Source organism: Diabrotica undecimpunctata, chromosome 1 (genome assembly GCF_040954645.1).
Source record: "Diabrotica undecimpunctata isolate CICGRU chromosome 1, icDiaUnde3, whole genome shotgun sequence".
Lineage (NCBI taxonomy): Eukaryota > Metazoa > Arthropoda > Insecta > Coleoptera > Chrysomelidae > Diabrotica > Diabrotica undecimpunctata.
Genome location: NC_092803.1, coordinates 11,744,466 through 11,763,838, shown reverse-complemented (window position 1 = coordinate 11,763,838; position 19,373 = coordinate 11,744,466). Strand labels below are relative to the sequence as shown.

Here is a 19,373-nt window from a genome sequence, read left to right as displayed (position 1 = left end):
GCACAATGAAACAATGAGTTTTGTTTCTTTCTTTCTTTTTTAGTTTACCAGCAATATTTACACCGTCGTCGTTTTGTAATACCATTAACTGATTTAGGGCAATGGGATCGCAAATGAAACATCAAATTTTTCTTGACTTGAGGGATTTTTGGGTTTGGTCCCAAAAGACTATCAATCACTGACAATCGAAAGTCATACAATGACATTTTTGTATTAGAATTATTATAGAAATAGTATGCGCTGATTAGCATAATTTGAAAAATATGTATGCCTATTTTTTTGTACCACCTCATAGTTTTGTGTTCGCAACTATAATAATTTAACATCTGGTCGCCTAAGTCAATACCACCTTTATTTTTGTTATATTCAGCGACTAAACGGGGCTTTTCTTTATCAATTCCTTTTCTAGATATTGTTGGAACCATTTCATGACCAAATTCGAAAGAGATCATTAAAATATCTCGCTGATCTTTCCATTTACACACACATATCCCTTTATTATTGTAAGCACTCACCAGTTCATTTTGTTTTAATATTTGAGGAACAACTTCGTGTGGATTTCCCGCTCTTCCTGTTCTCAATGTTCCTGTAAGATAAGTTTTAACCGAAAGTAGTTTTTTACACAATGGAACACTATTATAAAAATTATCCATATATAAGGAGTGACCAACATTTAGTTTCGAATCCATCAAATTTAGCACTACTTTTTCCGTATGATTACGTCCTCCAACTGCAGGGTCACTAGCTCCACTATAAACTAATATGCATTGAATCATCCCGGTACATTCTGCCAAAGTATACAGTTTGATACCATATTTGTATCGTTTGCCCTTGAGAAATTGACGAAAACTAAGTCTTCCTCTCCATAAAATCATAGATTCATCCAGGGCTAATTTTCTTTCTGGATAATAAAGATTTTCCATTTTATTATTAAAAAAATCTAATAATGGAGGTATCTTGGCAAGTCTGGACTGGTTATTGTCACCATTATTGTTAAAATGTAACGCACGCAAAATTAACATAAAACGATTTCGGCGCATGTATTATCCAAACACTGGAATACTAAATAAATGATTTTTCTTCCAATAATCATTCATACGATTAATTTTTATGGTTCCCATGTGAAACAACAAACCAAGAAAAATTTTAAATTCCTCTACAGTTATATCCTTCCAAGCTGCAATTCTACTTTTCTCAGATTTACTTAGAGAAAGAATATCAACGGCATATAAATTGCTATTTTGAATAATCAGGTCATATAATAATTCACATGCCAATAAATTGAAGTAATCAATAGGATTGCTGCCACCCACATTAATTTTTAATCCCGGTATTGCTGTAAATGGTAGCACTGTAGGATGTTGAACCTCTGAAGACCATTCAATAATATTTTGAGACCCATTATCACCATAATCATCTTCAGATTCTTCTTGTAAATTAGGATCGTCTGTCCGATCATCTTGATCACAATATAAATCTTCATCACTAGCGTCATGTGAATCTTCTAATATGTGTAATAATAATTCATCATCTGAGATTGGCTGAGAAGTTTTCCACCTACCTCGTTTAGAAGTCGAAGGTTGGCAATATTCATCACTCATTTTAAAAATAATTTAAAATTGAAGTCTTTAGCAAAACACGTGCAATGACTAACAGTAAAACCAAAAAACATCTAACACCGAAGGCGTAGAAAATATTACTGAATGCATAGCAAAATAAACCGACGGGATTAGATTATGATAATACAACAAATTATTGCAAATGCAATATAATCTAAATACATCTGGTGATTCTTTCAAAGCTTACCGATGCTTTTAATTTTATTACTTTACAACCTTTTATTACAGCTAATTTTGTCGTTTTCGAGCACGTCTAGCTTGAATATTTAAAAAGTATGCAATGCAATTGAGGGTTTCATATTTTATCATCCAATTTATCAATGGGACAGAAGATATTTGTTATAATTTTTGAAAAATCCGCCTAGATAACATTCATACATTGTCATATACTCAGAATAAAGTTTAACATCAGAATTCGAAAACCAAACACAAACTCCAGTATATGCCAGTGTTTCGAAGCGGCCAGCAGATATTTGTTGTAATTCGTGAAAAATCCGTTGAGATAACGTTCATATATTGTCATATAGTCAAAGACCGCGCGACTCGCGTTGGTGGCCTCTGAGGCTATATTCACTGAACGCGACAGTCGCGTTGTCGGACTTGAACGTGTTAACTTCTATAGGTTGGGTCTTTTAAAGGCCGTATGACACTATGCATTTTCTTGTATCATTTCTGATATAACAAAAAAATGGATAGTGTCATACAAGCGTATAGTTCTTATATCAGAAACGATACAAGAATTTGTGTCCACTGCAGTTTGTTGTACAAGAAATGCGCCAATTTGTGCGCAAAAACGTAAAACTTCTGTCATAATGGCGGCTGGAGGAGAACTTTGATATACAATTAGACCAAGCAGACATTGGAGAAAAGTGCCCACCAACAATAACCAAGATTAGAAAGGATTGGATCAAATAGCATGGGAACTACTGAAAGTAGGAGCAGATGTATTACTAAAGACAATACATAACCACTTTAAAAATTCGTGATGAGTTTAAAGATTATTTTATATCTCCAAATAAGAGAGTAGAATTTCAAGAGCATGCCATTCAAACACAATTTGTAAAAGAAAAACAAATAAATTATTACAATCAAATTATTTATTATTTCTGTCTTCCATTACAGCCTGTTGAATATTTTCAAAAATTGTGGTTTATAATTTAGCTTTAATATTGGGACATTTTATTTCTTTCATTTTTGAACCACAGTATTTTAAAAAATACTTGGGGTCCTCAGGTGCCGCAGTTCTATTTTTATATGTGTCAAAATTTCGACCAATCATGTTCCAAATCACATAAATTTCCGGTAAAAGAACTTGCTTAGTGTCATGCAGAACACAAATGTACGTGCAAGAAACGATACAAGAAAACATAAATGACTTTATATATAAGAAATGATACAAGAAAATGCATAGTGTCATATGGCCTTAAAGTAGATTTCAAAGTGGATCTTTGGAATCATGTTCTGTTCCATGCAAGGAAGGGTCAAAACAAATCACAAAAAAATTAACTATTGCCTCCTATGTGGTCATTTATTCCGCAAAATAATATTGAATCATTCCCAAATTTAAACAATTCAGAGAATTTATTTAACCCTTCCAATAAGAAAAGATAATTCTTAGTATCAGCTAGAAGTTTATTTTGAGATCACAGGCCAACAAGAATTAAACATTTTATCATTACTAGATTGGTGCTTTTAATAAATTGTTTATTTAATTTTTTATACATGTATATTATTTTTTCCTATACAAATTAAAAAAAGAAACTTCGAAACACATAAACAGAACATATCTATATATTAACATAGACAGAGCAGTCAAAGCAGACCATATTTTGAGCTTTGTGGACGATTCTGTTGAAAGGCAATCTTTTTTTTATTTAGAACATTAAAATATTCAAGTATGTTCTTTCAAATGATGCTAATTAGATCTCTTAATTGTAATTGTTATAAACAAAGCTACTGTGAATTAACAAGGGACTAACTTCGTCCCAAATTGTCCTAGAACAACTTTTTATTTTAAATATCTAAAAAAATTGCAAGCTTTCAAATATCCGAAATATCCAACAGAGAATTCGAATTAATAACCAACTTTGAGTAAGTCATAGAATTCACATATATTGGATCGCTAGTAAACGCAACAAACACGACAAGCGACGAAATAAAAAGACGCATAGCAATAGCAAACAGAACTGTTTACGGTTTCCAGAAACATTTAAAAATAAAAATATGAGACATTTTGGTGTTTTTGAAACAAAAATTCTTAGATTCTTAGAAAGATTTTTAATTTTTTTCAACTTTGAACTATATCAGTTATACACATCGATCCAGATATTGTGAAATTCGTGAAAGTGTAGAGACTTAGATGGGCTGGACACATTGCTAGGATGTCAGATCACGAATATATAAAGAGATTAACATTTTCAAAACCAGAGGGCACAAGAAGTAAAGGACGACCACGAAGGAGAACCTACAGATTCTAAGGGTCAGAAGATGGAGGAAAGTTGCAAGGAATCGACAGGAGTGGCGACCTCTTTGTGAGCAGGCCAAGATCCACAACGGATTATCGACCCACTTATGATGATGATGATCCAAACATAAACCAATTAAATATAGAAACCAAGAAAAAATATTAACGACAACTGATCAATAAGAGGACAAATAATATAAAGAAAGGCCAATTATAAAAGATATTAAGGAACAATAATTAAAAATCAACCAATCAACTAAATTGAATTAAGTATAATTAAAACAAAAATATGCTCAAGAAAATGTATAATAAATATACTGTACAAAAAGTGTCTTTTAATGTCATTTATATTAAATAAGTAAATTTAAACTATACACAAAGTTTAAGAATACAGTACAGAAATTGCTGAACTAGGTAGGTAATATATTTATGATCAATATACGTAAAATTATAAAAATGCAATTTATTGAAATATAAGCATCATAATATCCTATAAAATTTATCTTTACAAAGGTGAAAGTAAGTTTAAGCTTATACGCTTATACATTGTATAATACTTCAGAAACAAAAAAACTGGTTTAATGGAAAATATTTTTTTAGAAATTATGACTTGAGTTCTGCAAAATATTGTCTAATACATTATTCACAATAATGTTCCCTCAAATTCACCTTGAAATTGAAGGAAATTGTATTTTTTCCTTTTATGGCTTAAAATTAAATTCTCCTTCCTTTAAATGGTTTTCTTGTTGATCTAGATCATGATCTACAGAAAACAAGACTCCATTTTCTATGGTGACGTTATGAAATACTGCTGTTGCTACTATTACATTCATAGTCACTTTCAAATTTAATATCATTCGATTTGTAAAAATTGGGAATCATCATTTCCATACTCTGTATTGTCTTTCCACAACATTCTTAGTTCGTTGAAATACTGCTGTTGCTACTATTACATTCATAGTCACTTTCAAATTTAATATCATTCGATTTGTAAAAATTGGGAATCATCATTTCCATACTCTGTATTGTCTTTCCACAACATTCTTAGTTCGTATGGGAGATTCATTATCTCCCAAGTAAATATTCTCTGCTTTTGTTCTAGCATCTTGTCTAGCTGTGTCATCAAATATGATTTCAAACTGTAACCACACTGATCAACTATAAAAAATAGTGCAAACCTAATAAAGTCTCCAACTTCAAATCTTTGTATGCCACTATCACTAAAATTTTTCAACTTGGTCGTTTCATTAGTTGTTTGATATATTTTTAATTCTTGAAGCTGTTGCCCTCGATATACCCATATAGTCAGCTACTGATAGTAGCATTTTTCCCGAGGTTGCATACGAGGTCAACCATAAGTAACACTTATGATTTTATTTAGTCTGGAAGGTCTTAAATACATAAAACAGTGCAAAATATGTAGATTTTAATAAATTTAAATATTTAAATGTAGAATGCTGTGATTTTGACATTTGTTTACCATTTACATTATTAACTAAAACTGACAGTAGTTGTGTTTCAAAAAGTTAAATTAAAAAGATAATTTAAAAAAAGATAAATTGCTTCTCTAAAATGGCTCTTAACGAAAAAGAACGAATTACTATTCTTATAATGAGGGTACACGTAAACTCATCACCAATTACCATAAATACCCTCGTACATACTACAAACTCATCACCGCCATAAAAGTAGAGTTTTCAAAATAGACCCGAAGAGATTGGTAAACTGATCACTGGTCTACCTGCACCCCGGATCAGGTATAGACCATAAAATCCCAGCAAACGGCTAGTTTTTGATATTTCACAGAATAATCCAAATCCAGATGTCTTAAATGCAACTGCAATTTATTGGTTTTTATTTGGAAATTCCACAAAATTCTATTGATAGCTACCTAAAATCATGCGAAAAGAAAAATTTCTCTTCATTTGCCCTTGTTTCTTCAACATGGATAGTGAACTGCTAATTGATTACGTCCTGAGCCAACGCGGACAAAAAATAATGGTTATCAATAATTTCAAATTTCAATTGCGAAAGACTCTAAAAAAATCGAATTGCCTTTTGTGGACGTGCGACGAAAGGGTGTAAAGCTAAATGTCATACAACTGGTGAGTAGAAATTTTATACTGTTTTTGTTTAGTTGTTTCGCACTGGTTTTCGCGAATCATCCTGATCAAACAGATAAAAATCGGCGTAATTAAGTTCTTTAAGTTAACTGTATAAGATGTTTCTTGTAGGCAAGGCATAATATTACTTTGTTACTGTAGATTACCTTTTCTGATATTACATTTTGAGATTTCTAATGAATTGTGGATATTCTCAAGTCTTAATAAAATTCATATTGTTCAACGAACCGCGTAAATGACTGAATAATACTAATAATCTGATTCTGATGATTGAAGTTCTAGATCATTCAGAACTAGAGATTTTTTTTTTTTTCATAAAACTAAAAATAAAAAAATTTTCCATATGGTACCGACTTAATTGGACTTATATATTATATATATATATATATATATATATATATATATATATATATATATATATATATATATATATATATATATTGAAAAAGCGACGCTTGTAGTCAACGCTGATCAGTTAGACTACAAAACACAACTATTTGGGTGTGCAGCTGAAGATAGGACAAAGAAGTACTCTTTTTAGTCTACCAAGCTTTCGCAAATCTTTATTTGCATCATCAGGGTGCTACAATAAACAAAATTAGTACAAATTAGAGAATAAAAATTATTTTGTATCTTACACTAATTGAGGTTAGTTGTCATGATGTTTATAAAATGAAATGAACAACTCATCTGACTCCTACAAATAATGGCTAAAACTAACCACAAAATGAAAAAAAATTGCTTTTAAAAGCACTCTAATTGTAGGATCTTTGTACAAGTCATTGAAAGATAAAGTACAGGAAACTGTACTTAAGCATTTTGATGCATTCTGTCATAATAAATGCATTGCGGATTACTTCAAATTTAAAAATTTCCGCCAATGATGGCATACAATGTAAAGCTTTGCGCGTGTAAACAATTAAGTTTTCTTCGACTTTAATGCACTAATAGCACACTCAAGTTTTTAGCTTTTCCTATTTTTCAGATATTTTATATTTACTAACTGTCCAAAATCGTCTATTATTTTCAAGATAGTCAAACAACGCCAAAACGGTAAGACTTAGACCGAATGTATGCTTAACAAATTATCTCGAAAATTCAATGAGAATATAAAAATGCAATGAAAATCAAATAACAAAGTTGGGACTACTTCCGATATAACCAAAAATAGCACATATTGACAAATATTTTCATTTTAAAGTTCACTATCGAAATCCTATGCAACTAAATTTTTAGATCTCAAAACCATTTAGATTGGCAGATACGTCTAATAGGCCACACCGTGAGACATATTAATATCTCAGTTAAATTTTAAAGCAACTTGCTTAAAATAATTTCTGAATTTATTAAATTATCACATAAACGAGAAGTATAACAGGTAAGAGGCAATCTTTCACATTAGAAACCAGACAAAAATCCCGGTGATGAGTTTACCTATCTGCGGTGATCAGTTTACCAATCTCCAAAGGATGCCTGTGATCAGTTTACTATATCTCCGAGGGTCTAATAATTAAAAGGGGGGGTTTTTTAGTGATGAGTTCGTACACGTCCAATAATGAGAGGGTACGGTGACAAAAAAAGGTCTTATTGTGAAGTAGCCAACTAGTTCAATGATACTTTCCCAAACCGTTCTCCTATTCATAAGGCGACGGTACAAAAAACTAAAGCGATTTGGGGAATCTGGAGAAATAAAAGATAGATACCGATCAGGTAGACCGAAAAGAGTTATGAATGACAACAAAACTTTAGATATAATGCAAAGCTTTGTTGAAGATCCACATACATCCTCACGTAGGGTTGCACAAGTACATGATGTAGGTCGTTCTTCAGTCTTATTGCAAGAATTAAGTGAAGATGACTGTGATCGTAGATTAGAGTTTACTGAGGTAATGATGCATAAAATTGAAAATCATGAAAATTTCGTTAACAGAATATGTTTTTTTGATGAAGCAACCTTTACACTGTGTGGAAGTGTAAATCGACACAATTCAGGGTACTGGAGTGACGTAAATCCACACTGGATGCGTGAAAACCATACTCAAAGACAACAAAAATTAAATTTATGGTCAGGTATAGTAGGTACTCAGTTAATTGGGTCATTTTTTATCGAAGGAAATTTAACGTCAGATAGTTACGAAATGTTACTTAGAAATCAAATTGAACCTACACTAAGAAATTTGTTTGGGGCCAATTTTAATCAGATATGGTTTCGGCAAGATGGAGCTCCAGCTCACTTTGGTGTAAATGTTCGGTGTTGTTTAGATGAGATATTTCAGTTTCAAAACTAAACCAGCAAGTCTTGCAGATCTACGGCAACGAATTATCGGTGAATCTCGAATAATTTCTAGAAAATCATGGAGAAATGTGGTAGACGCATTCTACCATCAATTAGGGCACTGTCAACTCACAAATGGAGCACATTTTGAACACTTGATAAAGTAACCATTATGTTAAAAAATGTAATCTCTCAATTGTTGCATTTTAATGTAGTTCAAAATAGTAGGTATTACAAAAATCATTGAGACAATTAGGCATTGCCAGACTTCTGTTTTATGTAAGACCCTCTAGACTACATAAAATCATAAGTGTTACATATGATTAAACCCGTATTGAATAGGAGATTTCAAAAATGACTGAATATACAAGGTGATGAATTTGAAAAACCAAAGTTACTAATAATATAAGAGAAACGGCAAATCTGGCAACATTGCAAATATCAAATATGGAATCTTTTTATCCGAAAATAGGTGTACCTAAAATTTTGTACAATTATGACTAGCAATTTACGAGAATAATTGGCCGTTTCCAGACTTTTGGACCACTCTGTATAATAAATCAGTGCAAATCCTGGCCTATGCTGATGATATCAATATTGTTGGGAGAACGGAAAACGCTGTACGAGAGGCGTATGTAGCATTAAAAGAATCAGCTACAAAAATGGGTCTAATAATAAACACCAACAAAACCACAAATACTACGACCACTTGTTATAGAAAACGACGTCATCGAAGCAGTGAACGAATTTGTATACCTGGGAGCGCTCCTTAACACTGAAAATAATATTACACAATTATATCGAGAAATACAAAAATAACTCTACAAAACCATAATACGCCCAGTCCTAACATATGGTTCAGAGACCTGGACTCTAACAAAAAATAATGAAAACATGTTAGGATGTTTCGAAAGAAAAGTACTAAGGCGAATCTATGAAGCAGTGAATGACACTGGAGTGTCGAGAACACGATACAACTTTGAACTTTATAGAATATACCAGGAACCAGATATCGTAAAAGTCTGAGGTGGATAGGGCATGTAATGCGGATGGAACAAAATGACCCAGCTTGAAAAACGCTCCTTGATAGACTCATTGGTCAGAGAAGAAGAGGAAGATTCAGAACAAGGTTCCTTGATAACATCGATGAAGACATGAGAACTATGGAAATATGTGCTTGGCGGAGAAAGGCGATGGATAGGGACGACTGGAGAGAAATTCTTGAGGAGGCTAGGACCCACGTGGGTTGTAAAGCCCGAATGATGATGATGATAGATGACTTTCTTAGTATTTAAATTTCTTACCCTCTAAGTTGTTTTAAATGATTCACTTTTTGCTGATATACTAAAAAAGCGAAAATTGACCGTTTTTGAGCTTAATTTGTTAATATAACCAATTCAGTCTAAAAAATCGATTGCAGGAAACATAGGGGTTGTTATAGAGGTATATACTACTTAAAAAAATGTCGTTTGCCTGACTGGGTCAGTCTCACGAGAAAAATCTTATTGCTCTGGCCTAATATTGTGAAATGGGGTTCTAATGGGGTAGTGATGCGTCTCAAATAGCCTCTCCTACTCAACAGTCAACCTCACCTTCCAGTTGGTGAACCCTGTTATCACAAACGAGGCTCTGACGACCGAGTATAGGCGGTATAACCTTATCATCCTGCACGGAGGAAATGTCGTTGCCATCTCCAGGTCCACTACCCCCTGAGGCTTGTCTGGAAGCTATAGTCGGCAGCCCCGGCATCAGACTCGGATGCGGAAGGCCAATAACCTACCCATCCTAAATTTGACCTTATTACTGAAACTTTGGTAGAACCAAACCGGACGGAACACATGTTGACGACCTTGGCATCACCGAAAACACGGACACGATTTGGTTGCTGGAATGTTAAAACTCTGTATGAGATTTCTAAACTAGCTCAAGCAGTAAAAGAGTTAAATAGGTACAAATTAAGCTTTGTCGGTCTATCGGAAATAAGATGGTTGGGTAATGGTGAACACCATACCCAAACAGGAGAACTCCTATTATACAGTGGTAAAGAAAATGGGAGCCACGAGAGCGGAGTGGGTCTTTTACTCAGCAAACAAGCCAAAAAAGCCTTATTTCATGGAAACCCATTAATGATAGAATTATGACTGCCAGATTTTATACCAGATACCGTAAGATAACAGTGATTCAATGCTATGCTCCCACAAACACATCTCTCCACGAAGAAAAAGACATTTTCTACGAACAACTAGAACAAACGACCCAACAAGTAAACCAAGGTGACATACTAATAGTGATGGGCGATATGAACGCTAAAGTTGGAGAAGACAATATTAACTTAGAAACCGTAATGGGCAAACATGGCCTACAGGAATGATGAATGAAAACGGAGAGCGCTTTACAAATTTTTGTTCCAGTCATAGTTTAGTTATTGGTGGAACGATCTTTCCACATAAAAATATTCACAAGGTAACATGGACTGCACCTGGCCATACAAGAGAAAATCAAATAGACCACATCGCTATATCAAAAAGATGGAGATCATCTCTTCTTGATGTACGTAATAAAAGAGGAGCAGACATCGCAAGTGACCATCATCTCGTAATTGGTACCATTAAAATCAAGATGGCAAAAAACAAAACCACGCGAAACACCAAGAGACCAACATACAATCTAGATAAACTAAAAACGGTCCCAGGAAGACATATGTTTAGAGAGGAACTTCAACTCAAAACAAGAGAACGTGAAATAAAAAGCTGGGAAGATTTCGCAGATGTTTTGACAGAAATAGCTGAAGACAAACTGGATAAAAAAGAGAAAGATAGAAAGGAATGGATATCAGATGCAACATGGAATATTATCGAGGAAAGAAAACAACGAAAAAAAGATATCCTGCAAGCAAGAACTGTAGAAAGAAGAGCACACCGACAACAGGAATATCAAACAATAAATAAATCAGTTAAAAGAAAAGCAAGAAGAGACAAAAGAAGGTAGGCTGAAGAACTTGCAAAACAAGCAGAAACAGCTGCACAACACAACAGAACTAGGGAGCTTTACCAAATTACTAGACGACTAACACAAAAAGGGTCCAACTGTTCGAACATTGTAAGATCCAAAACAGGCGAATTGCTTACTACAACAGATGACCAAGTAGAGAGATGGAAAGAGCATTTTCAGGAGATGCTAGGTATTCCCAGAGATAACGCAGACGAAATAGTCGAAAACCCGCAGAATATAGACTTGCATATTTCTTGCGAGGCCCCTTCCAAAACGGAGATAATAGCAGCTATCAAATCTCTGAGAAACAACAAGTCACCGGGAATCGATAACATTGCTGCTGAAATGCTTAAAGCTGATCCGCATCTAACTGCTGAACTTTTGCTCCCCATAATCCGAGAGGTGTGGGAAACAAACCACATTCAGCGGGCTGGAAAAAAGGTAACATTATCAAGCTTCCAAAAAAAGGCAACCTCACACTGTGCAAAAATTGGAGAGGAATAACCTTGCTTACTGTCATAAATAAAATTTTTGCGACCATCATACTGAAAAGAATAACAAACAAGGTTGAGTTTCGAGCTAATCAAGCAGGCTTTAGGCCAGAATCCTCCTGCATAGACCACATTAATACTGTGAGGGTAATAATGGAACAATCGGTTGAATGGAACACACCCCTATACATGGTTTTTGTTAATTTTGAACGTGCCTTTGATAGCTTGTCTCACGTTGCTCTATGGAAAATTTTAGAGCTAAGAAACATCCGCAAAAAATAATTTCTATTATAAAGTCACTATATACTGATGCGAAATGCAGCGTGACACACAATGGGATCAACAGTGACGAATTCAACGTACTTACTGGAGTTAGACAGGGATGCGTGCTTTCTACGTTTCTTTTTAACATAGCTATAGACTATGTTCTCTCCAAACTAGACTCCGACACAAGAGGGATACAATGGACGTTAACCACACGCCTAAGCGATCTAGAATACGCGGACGATATCTGTCTATTAGGTCAAAGGTTCCAAGATCTGGCTTACCAATTGGAAACACTTTCCACTGAAGCCAATAAAATAGGTTTGAAAATCAATATTAGTAAAACCAAGTCCATGAGAATAAATGCAAGGAACAACACGCTATTTACTATCGACAATATGCAGATTGAAAATGTGGAAAACTTTACGTATCTTGGAAGTGTCATAACAGAAAACGGAGGTACAGAAGATGATATTCGTATGAGGATACGAAAAGCTCAACAAGCTTTCAGCACGCTCAACCCTGTTTGGAGATCTGGCGAGTATACTACAAGGACAAAGATCCGAATATTCCCATCAAATGTCATGTCTGTTCTACTCTACGGATGTGAAACCTGGAAAGTGACAAACACCCTCACAGACAAACTGCAGGTCTTTGTTAACAAATGTCTACGAAGAATTGTTCGTATATTCTGGCCTAACACCATCAGAAACGACGATCTGCTACACCTGACCGAACAAAAGAGGGTACAAAATGAAATTAAGTCCAGAAAGTGGGGTTGGATCGGTCACACACTCCGAAAAAATAGTTGCAGTATCGCAAAGACTGCCCTAGAGTGGAATCCCCAAGGGAAAAGAAAAAGAGGTCGCCCAGTACAAACTTGGAGAAGATCCATCATGGACGAGATAAGAGGCCAAGGAAAGTCTTGGAATGAGGTGAAGGCCTTAGCGCAAAATAGAACCCGATGGCGCGTTTTCACTGAAGCTCTATGCTCCACTTAGGAGTTCAAGAACCTTATATATATATATATATATATATATATATATATATATATATATATATATATATATATATATATATATATATATATATATATATAATATTGTGAAATGTAATAAGAACAGCCACACCATATGAGTAATGACAAATAAATAATTAAGTACATATTTTTGTTATGGGGCATAGCAGGAGAGAAATAATAAAAAGATTTAACATATTTTTGACATAGATGAGTATGTAAAACGTGTCAAATGCAGATCAACATATTACTGTGGATTTAAATAATAATATAAACGACGTAAGCAATTAGGACGGAAGCTGATTCTTCTTCAGGAATGAGCAATTATAATAATGGTTTGAACGTTTGAAATGCGTTGAAGCCAAAAGAAAATAAAGAAGATATTCCAAAAAGAAATTAGTTAAAGCCGATTTATTTTGGAATGTTATTTATATAATATAATATTATTTTTTTTTTTAACCTATTCTCTATCCTTCCATTGTTGGATGTAGGTCTCCCCCAGTTCTCTCCATCTTTCCCTATCTTGAGCTGTAATCTGCCATGTGGGACCTCCTTGTTTCCTGATGTCATCTTTCCATCTCATCTGTGGTCTGCCTCTTGATCTCTTTGCATTGTATGGACGCCACTTTCCGATGGCATTGTTCCATCGTCCGTCTTGGAGACGTTCATTGTGTCTATCCCATTTCCATTTCAGTTTTGCTGCTTGTTCTATCGCGTCTACTGTCTTTGTTCTGGTTCTAATCCACTGGTTACGTTTTCTATCTTTAAGTGATATACCCAACATTTGTCTCTCCATCGCTCTTTGTGCCTTCCTTATCCTATCCAAATTGGCCTGTGTAAATGTCCATGTCTGTGCTCCGTAGATGATCACCGGTATTATACAGGAGTTATATACCTTGCTTCGTAAGTATAGAGGGATTGTTTGATTTTTTAGAACGTAAGAAAGTTTGCCGAACGCTGCCCATCCCATTCTTACTCGTCTCGATATTTCGGCTGTTTGATTTTCTCTGTTAGCTCTGATTGCTTGTCCTAGATAGATATACTCATTTACCTGTTCTATTTTTTCTGTTTGTATTTTTATTGCGTCTTGGTCTTCCGTGTTTGTCATTACTTTTGTTTTGTTGAAGTTAATTTTTAGGCCTTTTTGCAGTGATTTTTCAAGAAGTTCATTCAGCATTTAGCATTTATAATAGCAATAAATAGTTTAGCAATATAATATTATAATATAATATTATTAATTTTTTTGACAAGTAAATTCCCATTATTTATGAACGATGAGTTTTTATTTATAATCAATATAATTCGCTACAAAGCACCTACTTAAATATTTATCTTATGAGTCATACAATTAAGGTAAGTTATATTATAATGATTTGATTAAAATTATCTAAATTTTACGAGAACAAAAGCGTAGCTATTCCAATACTGTTTGATAAAAATATGAATCTTAATACAGTTGTGTGGCTAATTATAAACAACTGAAAGTGGATCCAAATAATCAATAGAGATCTTTTATGATAAGATTAAATTTACTTGAAATGTGCGTGTCTTTTATGAACGCCATAAAATGTGTTATTGACGTATTTCATTATCAATTACTTCATTCCTGGATATATATGCCCAGTCTTTTCATTCGTAGCGCTCTAAAGTTATCCCCATCAAATGTGTTCCATCAGTTTTGGTTATGTCACCTCTTTAGAGAAAAAGGAGAAAGAAAAAGAAAAAAAAAAGAAAAAGAAAGAAAAAGAAGAAAAAGAAGAAAAAGAAGAAAAAGAAGAAAAAGAAGAAAAATAAGAAAAAGAAGAAAAAGAAGAAAAACAAGAAAAAGAAGAAAAAGAAGAAAAAGAAGAAAAAGAAGAAAATGAAGAAAAAGAAGAAAAAGAAGAAAAAGAAAAAAAAAAGAAAAAAAAAAGCCAAAGAGAAACAAAAAACAGAACAATGTCAAGAAATAGAGGAGTATCAGAGTTGATATGATAACTTCAATGTTCATCGAAAGGTGAAGGAAATAGCTAGAAAGTTCCGAAAACGCAACAGCTGAAAAATAACAGATGATGAAGGCAATCATGCCATAAACAAAGAAGATAAAAAGAAAGTATGGGAAGAGTACTTGGAGAAACTTTTTCATGACCTTAGAACAATACAAGAGCCCACCGTTGAAGAAAATTCAGGTCCCGAATTCCCACCAGAAAAAATAACGGCAGCCGTTAGACAAAAGAAGGATGGAAAGGCACCGGGACTTGATGAAATTCCTACAGAACTGCTGAAGCTATTGGATGCAGAACAAATAAAAATAATAACTGAAATATTTAATAAAATATACAAGGCAGAAAAAATAAAAGTAGAGTGACTCAAATTGGAAATGCGAGAATTTCTGAAGAGGATAAAGACCTTATCACTACGCTCTCCGGAAGTAACTAGTCTTTCTAGTTTCAACAGAAATAAGGTATCAAAATTTTTCGAAAATTTAAAGACAGTTCTTGAAAACCATGGAATTGGACCAGAAGCAATTTGGAGCGTGGACGAAACTGGACTTTCCACTATCCACAAGCCAAAGAAGATTATTGCATGCAAAGGTAAAAAGCACGTTGGTAAAATTACGTCAGGGAAACGTGGAGCAACTGTAACTGTTTGTTGTGCAATCAATGCAATTGGAAACCATATACCGCCTTTTATGGTCTCCCTCGAAAACTTTGGCAAGATAGCATGATTGATAATAGTGATAGCATAACGTATGCCAAAGAACACGGAATAATTCTTCTTACCATACCACCACACACGTCGCATAAGCTTCAGGCGTTAGACAGGAGTGTATTTGGCCCTCTCAAGAGTTTCTATAATACTGCCTGTGATGATTGGATAGTGACCCACGCAGGAAGGACAATTACAATATACGAAGTCGGAGGATGCTTAGCTTACGCTTTCCCGTTAGCATTTACTCCACGTAATATTGAAAGCGGATTCAGTGTTATGGGTATATGGCCTTTCAAATTCAATATTTTTACCGATGAAGACTTTATGTCGGCGTGTGTTACTGATCGCGAAGATCCGGAAAATAATTCCACTTTATCTCAGTTTGATGTTGCAACACCAGAAATAGATAACAATAACGAACCCTCCACTTCTACTGGCACTTTCACTATCCCTGAAATAATTAAACCATCTTCCTCAACTGGATCGATTTCACATAATCAACAACTACGACGAACATTAATAGAGGACAAAAACCAGCCTTCTACTTCTACTGGTACTTTTACCACATCTCAAATAATTAGACCACATCCTGTAAATGGAGATACTTTACAAAATGGTCAGCTACAACAAACATCAATGGAGCACAATAACCAGCCTTTCACTTCTGAAAGTTTTAGTAGCCCAGAAATTATCAGACCTCATCCTAAAGCCGGGCCCAGTACTTCAAAAAAGGGAGGAAAGCGAGCAACTACGAAAATTCTCACATCTACACCAGAAAAACTTGCATCTGATGCTGAAGTTAGAGCTAAAGAAGAAAAAAAATAGAAAAAGAGCAAAAGGCCAAAGTTTTTAGAACTTAAAAAATGACTAAGCAAAAACTTAAGGATTTGAGGGAATCTTTAAGTTCGGGGGGCAGTGGCATTATGCTACCATCGTCAGAGTCTGAATATGATCCTAATGATGAAATGTAAGTAGAGACAGATACTGAATGTGAATCAGAAGCAGAAGTTGACGAGTTTGAATTGAGTGTGCAATATTGGGTAATTGAAAGCTTTATCTCCGAAAGAAACCTAGTCTATCGCTACGTAGGAGAGATAACGGGAAGAAAGAACGAGGATTTTAAAATCAAATTTGCATAAAAAAGAGATGACAAAACCTTTAAGTGGCCAGAAAAAGGAGACATGGGTAAAGTCGCACGTGACCAAATTTTAAAAAAGTTACCAAGCCCGATTTTTAGGAGCTACAGTAAGCGCATAAGATGTTTTGTCTTTCCTAAATCACTGAGAATGTTCAATATTCAACAATAATTTTTTTTCACTTTTATAACTTTTTGAATATAATGTTCTGCCAGAAAGTGTATCTATTTCTAATAATATTATTTTTTATGCCATGACTGAGTGATGTTAGTTTTCAGCATCCAATTTTTGGTTTTATTTTAATATTGTAAGTATGAGAAGGTATAATCAATATTAATCAAGTCACCCATACACAAGGATCAAGTCTCCCGAAGTACGGGGAGATATGATTAGTTTTTCTGTATTACTAGATTCTACAAAAATTCATTATTTATTAGCATTATATTTTTCGGGTGTATAACACCCACAACTTTGATAAATTTGTAATGTTCCACTAAATTATCAAGGTTCTAGATCGGTTATAAAAAAAGTTATCTGAAAAAATGTAACGGCGGGATTAAGTCTCCCTCTTCTCCCCCAATGTTTTGATTATTTTAATACCTAAAAGATAACTGAAAAATGTTTCTCTGTTTTGAAATTAATCAAGACGTTTATAAGGAATATAATGTCGGAAGAAATACTAATATCCATTGAAAAAACGTTGATTTGAGAAATTTCTGACTTCAGCGAAACGGTGATGGAAAGTAGGTTTCATCTTAATAAGTAGTCTTTTGGTAAGTATTTATTTCTTTTTTGGTTTTATTAAATCAGTGTCCTCTGAACAAAATTATCACCAGCTACCACTGACCATAATACCCACTGCGACCCACTCTTCCCTACACGTCATAAGAACCAGATTATCAGTAGTTTCAGATTTAAGACTAAAAGATATTCCATAATATAAAATTATATTTATATTATATCAGTTTTTTCTGAAAAGTTTATATATTTTTTTCTGTATATTAATTTTTTTCTATACAGGGTGGTCTTGACGTAATTGTACAAACGAAAACCGTAAATTCTAAACTTTAAAATATTACGATTTAAGCCAACTTGCTTTAATAAAATGTTGATATTAAGAAAGATACAGGGTGTTAAAGTGGAAATTTAAAATTCTATTTTTCGCTATAACTTTTACGTTTGTAAATATTTTTAGACAAAAATTTATAATTGGACGTTTTAAAGCAGAATAAATTATAATTTTATACAAAGTTTAATGTAACTGATAGAGGGCGCCACATATGTCACTTGTGTGGCATAGATTTGCGCTTAACTTTTTTGCTCTTTAAGTTAGCTCTATTTGTGTTAAAAAATATTAAAGATACATTATTTTTACAAGGAAAAGGTATACTTGTTAGTAACCTTAAAATTTAATTGTTTTCGAGATATTCGCATTTTATAAGTAAGCTGCATAATATTTCTTAGTTGTAATATTTGTGCGGTAAAGCACTGAATACCTGTAGATAAGCATAATTCACAGTTTATTCTTATTGCAACAACTCAAAGATGATAATGTAACATTACAAAATTTTTGTTATGGCTGCTAAATGTCTTATTGAAGAAAATATTCTTCATCTTCTTCTTTAGGTGCCGTGTCCGTATTCAGACGTTGGCCGTCATCATGTTTCCAATTTCTCTTTTCTATCGCTTCTTAAGTTTCTATACCTACTGGAATTGTATTACTTTTTCCCTATTGTAAAATGCTGAAAACCCAAAATATGTAGTTTATGTAAGATGGTACACCACTACATTCTTAGAGAAGATAGAAAAGGCAGTGAGAACATATTTAAATATAACCGTTCTGAACGTTGGATTGATTGTGGCAGTCATATTCCTTGGCAATGTGGTGAGATGTTGATATAATTATTTAATTTATAAAAAATCCCAAAAGAATACTTATTATTCATTACGTAAATTGTTTACCTACTTTTATTAGGACAATTAGAAACTAAAGCACAGGTATTGAATAACACATATTATGTATCTTGTTTCATAATACTTTTGCTACCAACCTAACCCTAAAGACTCAGCATTTTTACAAAAATATCATCGTTGGCCTAATAACCGATATTGTTATAAATATAGTAAATACACAAGTAATTTAGTTCAGCATAATATTAGTTCGTTAGTTAATCATAATAGACCATTTGTTCGAGATGTAATTATCGTTACTCGTAAGCTGTAACGTAATCATATAAATAAGTAATGTCATCGATAGGTTATTCCGTGTTTATATAAGTAACCAATGAATCAGATACATCA

The 19,373-nt window shown here is 33.6% G+C and overlaps 1 protein-coding gene across 1 annotated transcript; it reads left to right on the top strand.

Annotated features, from left to right (window-relative positions):
* Nucleotides 1-10,851: 10,851 nt before the first annotated feature.
* Nucleotides 10,852-11,469, top strand: LOC140440706 (uncharacterized). Its single transcript, XM_072531375.1, has one exon. The coding sequence runs from the start codon at nt 10,852-10,854 to the stop codon at nt 11,467-11,469; it is 618 nt and encodes a 205-aa protein (XP_072387476.1).
* The last annotated feature ends 7,904 nt before the right edge of the window (nt 11,470-19,373 follow it).

Bases quoted from the DNA above. Each gene is read 5' to 3' on its own strand.
- LOC140440706 (XM_072531375.1), top strand. From the start codon at position 10,852: ATGAATGAAAACGGAGAGCGCTTTACAAATTTTTGTTCCAGTCATAGT.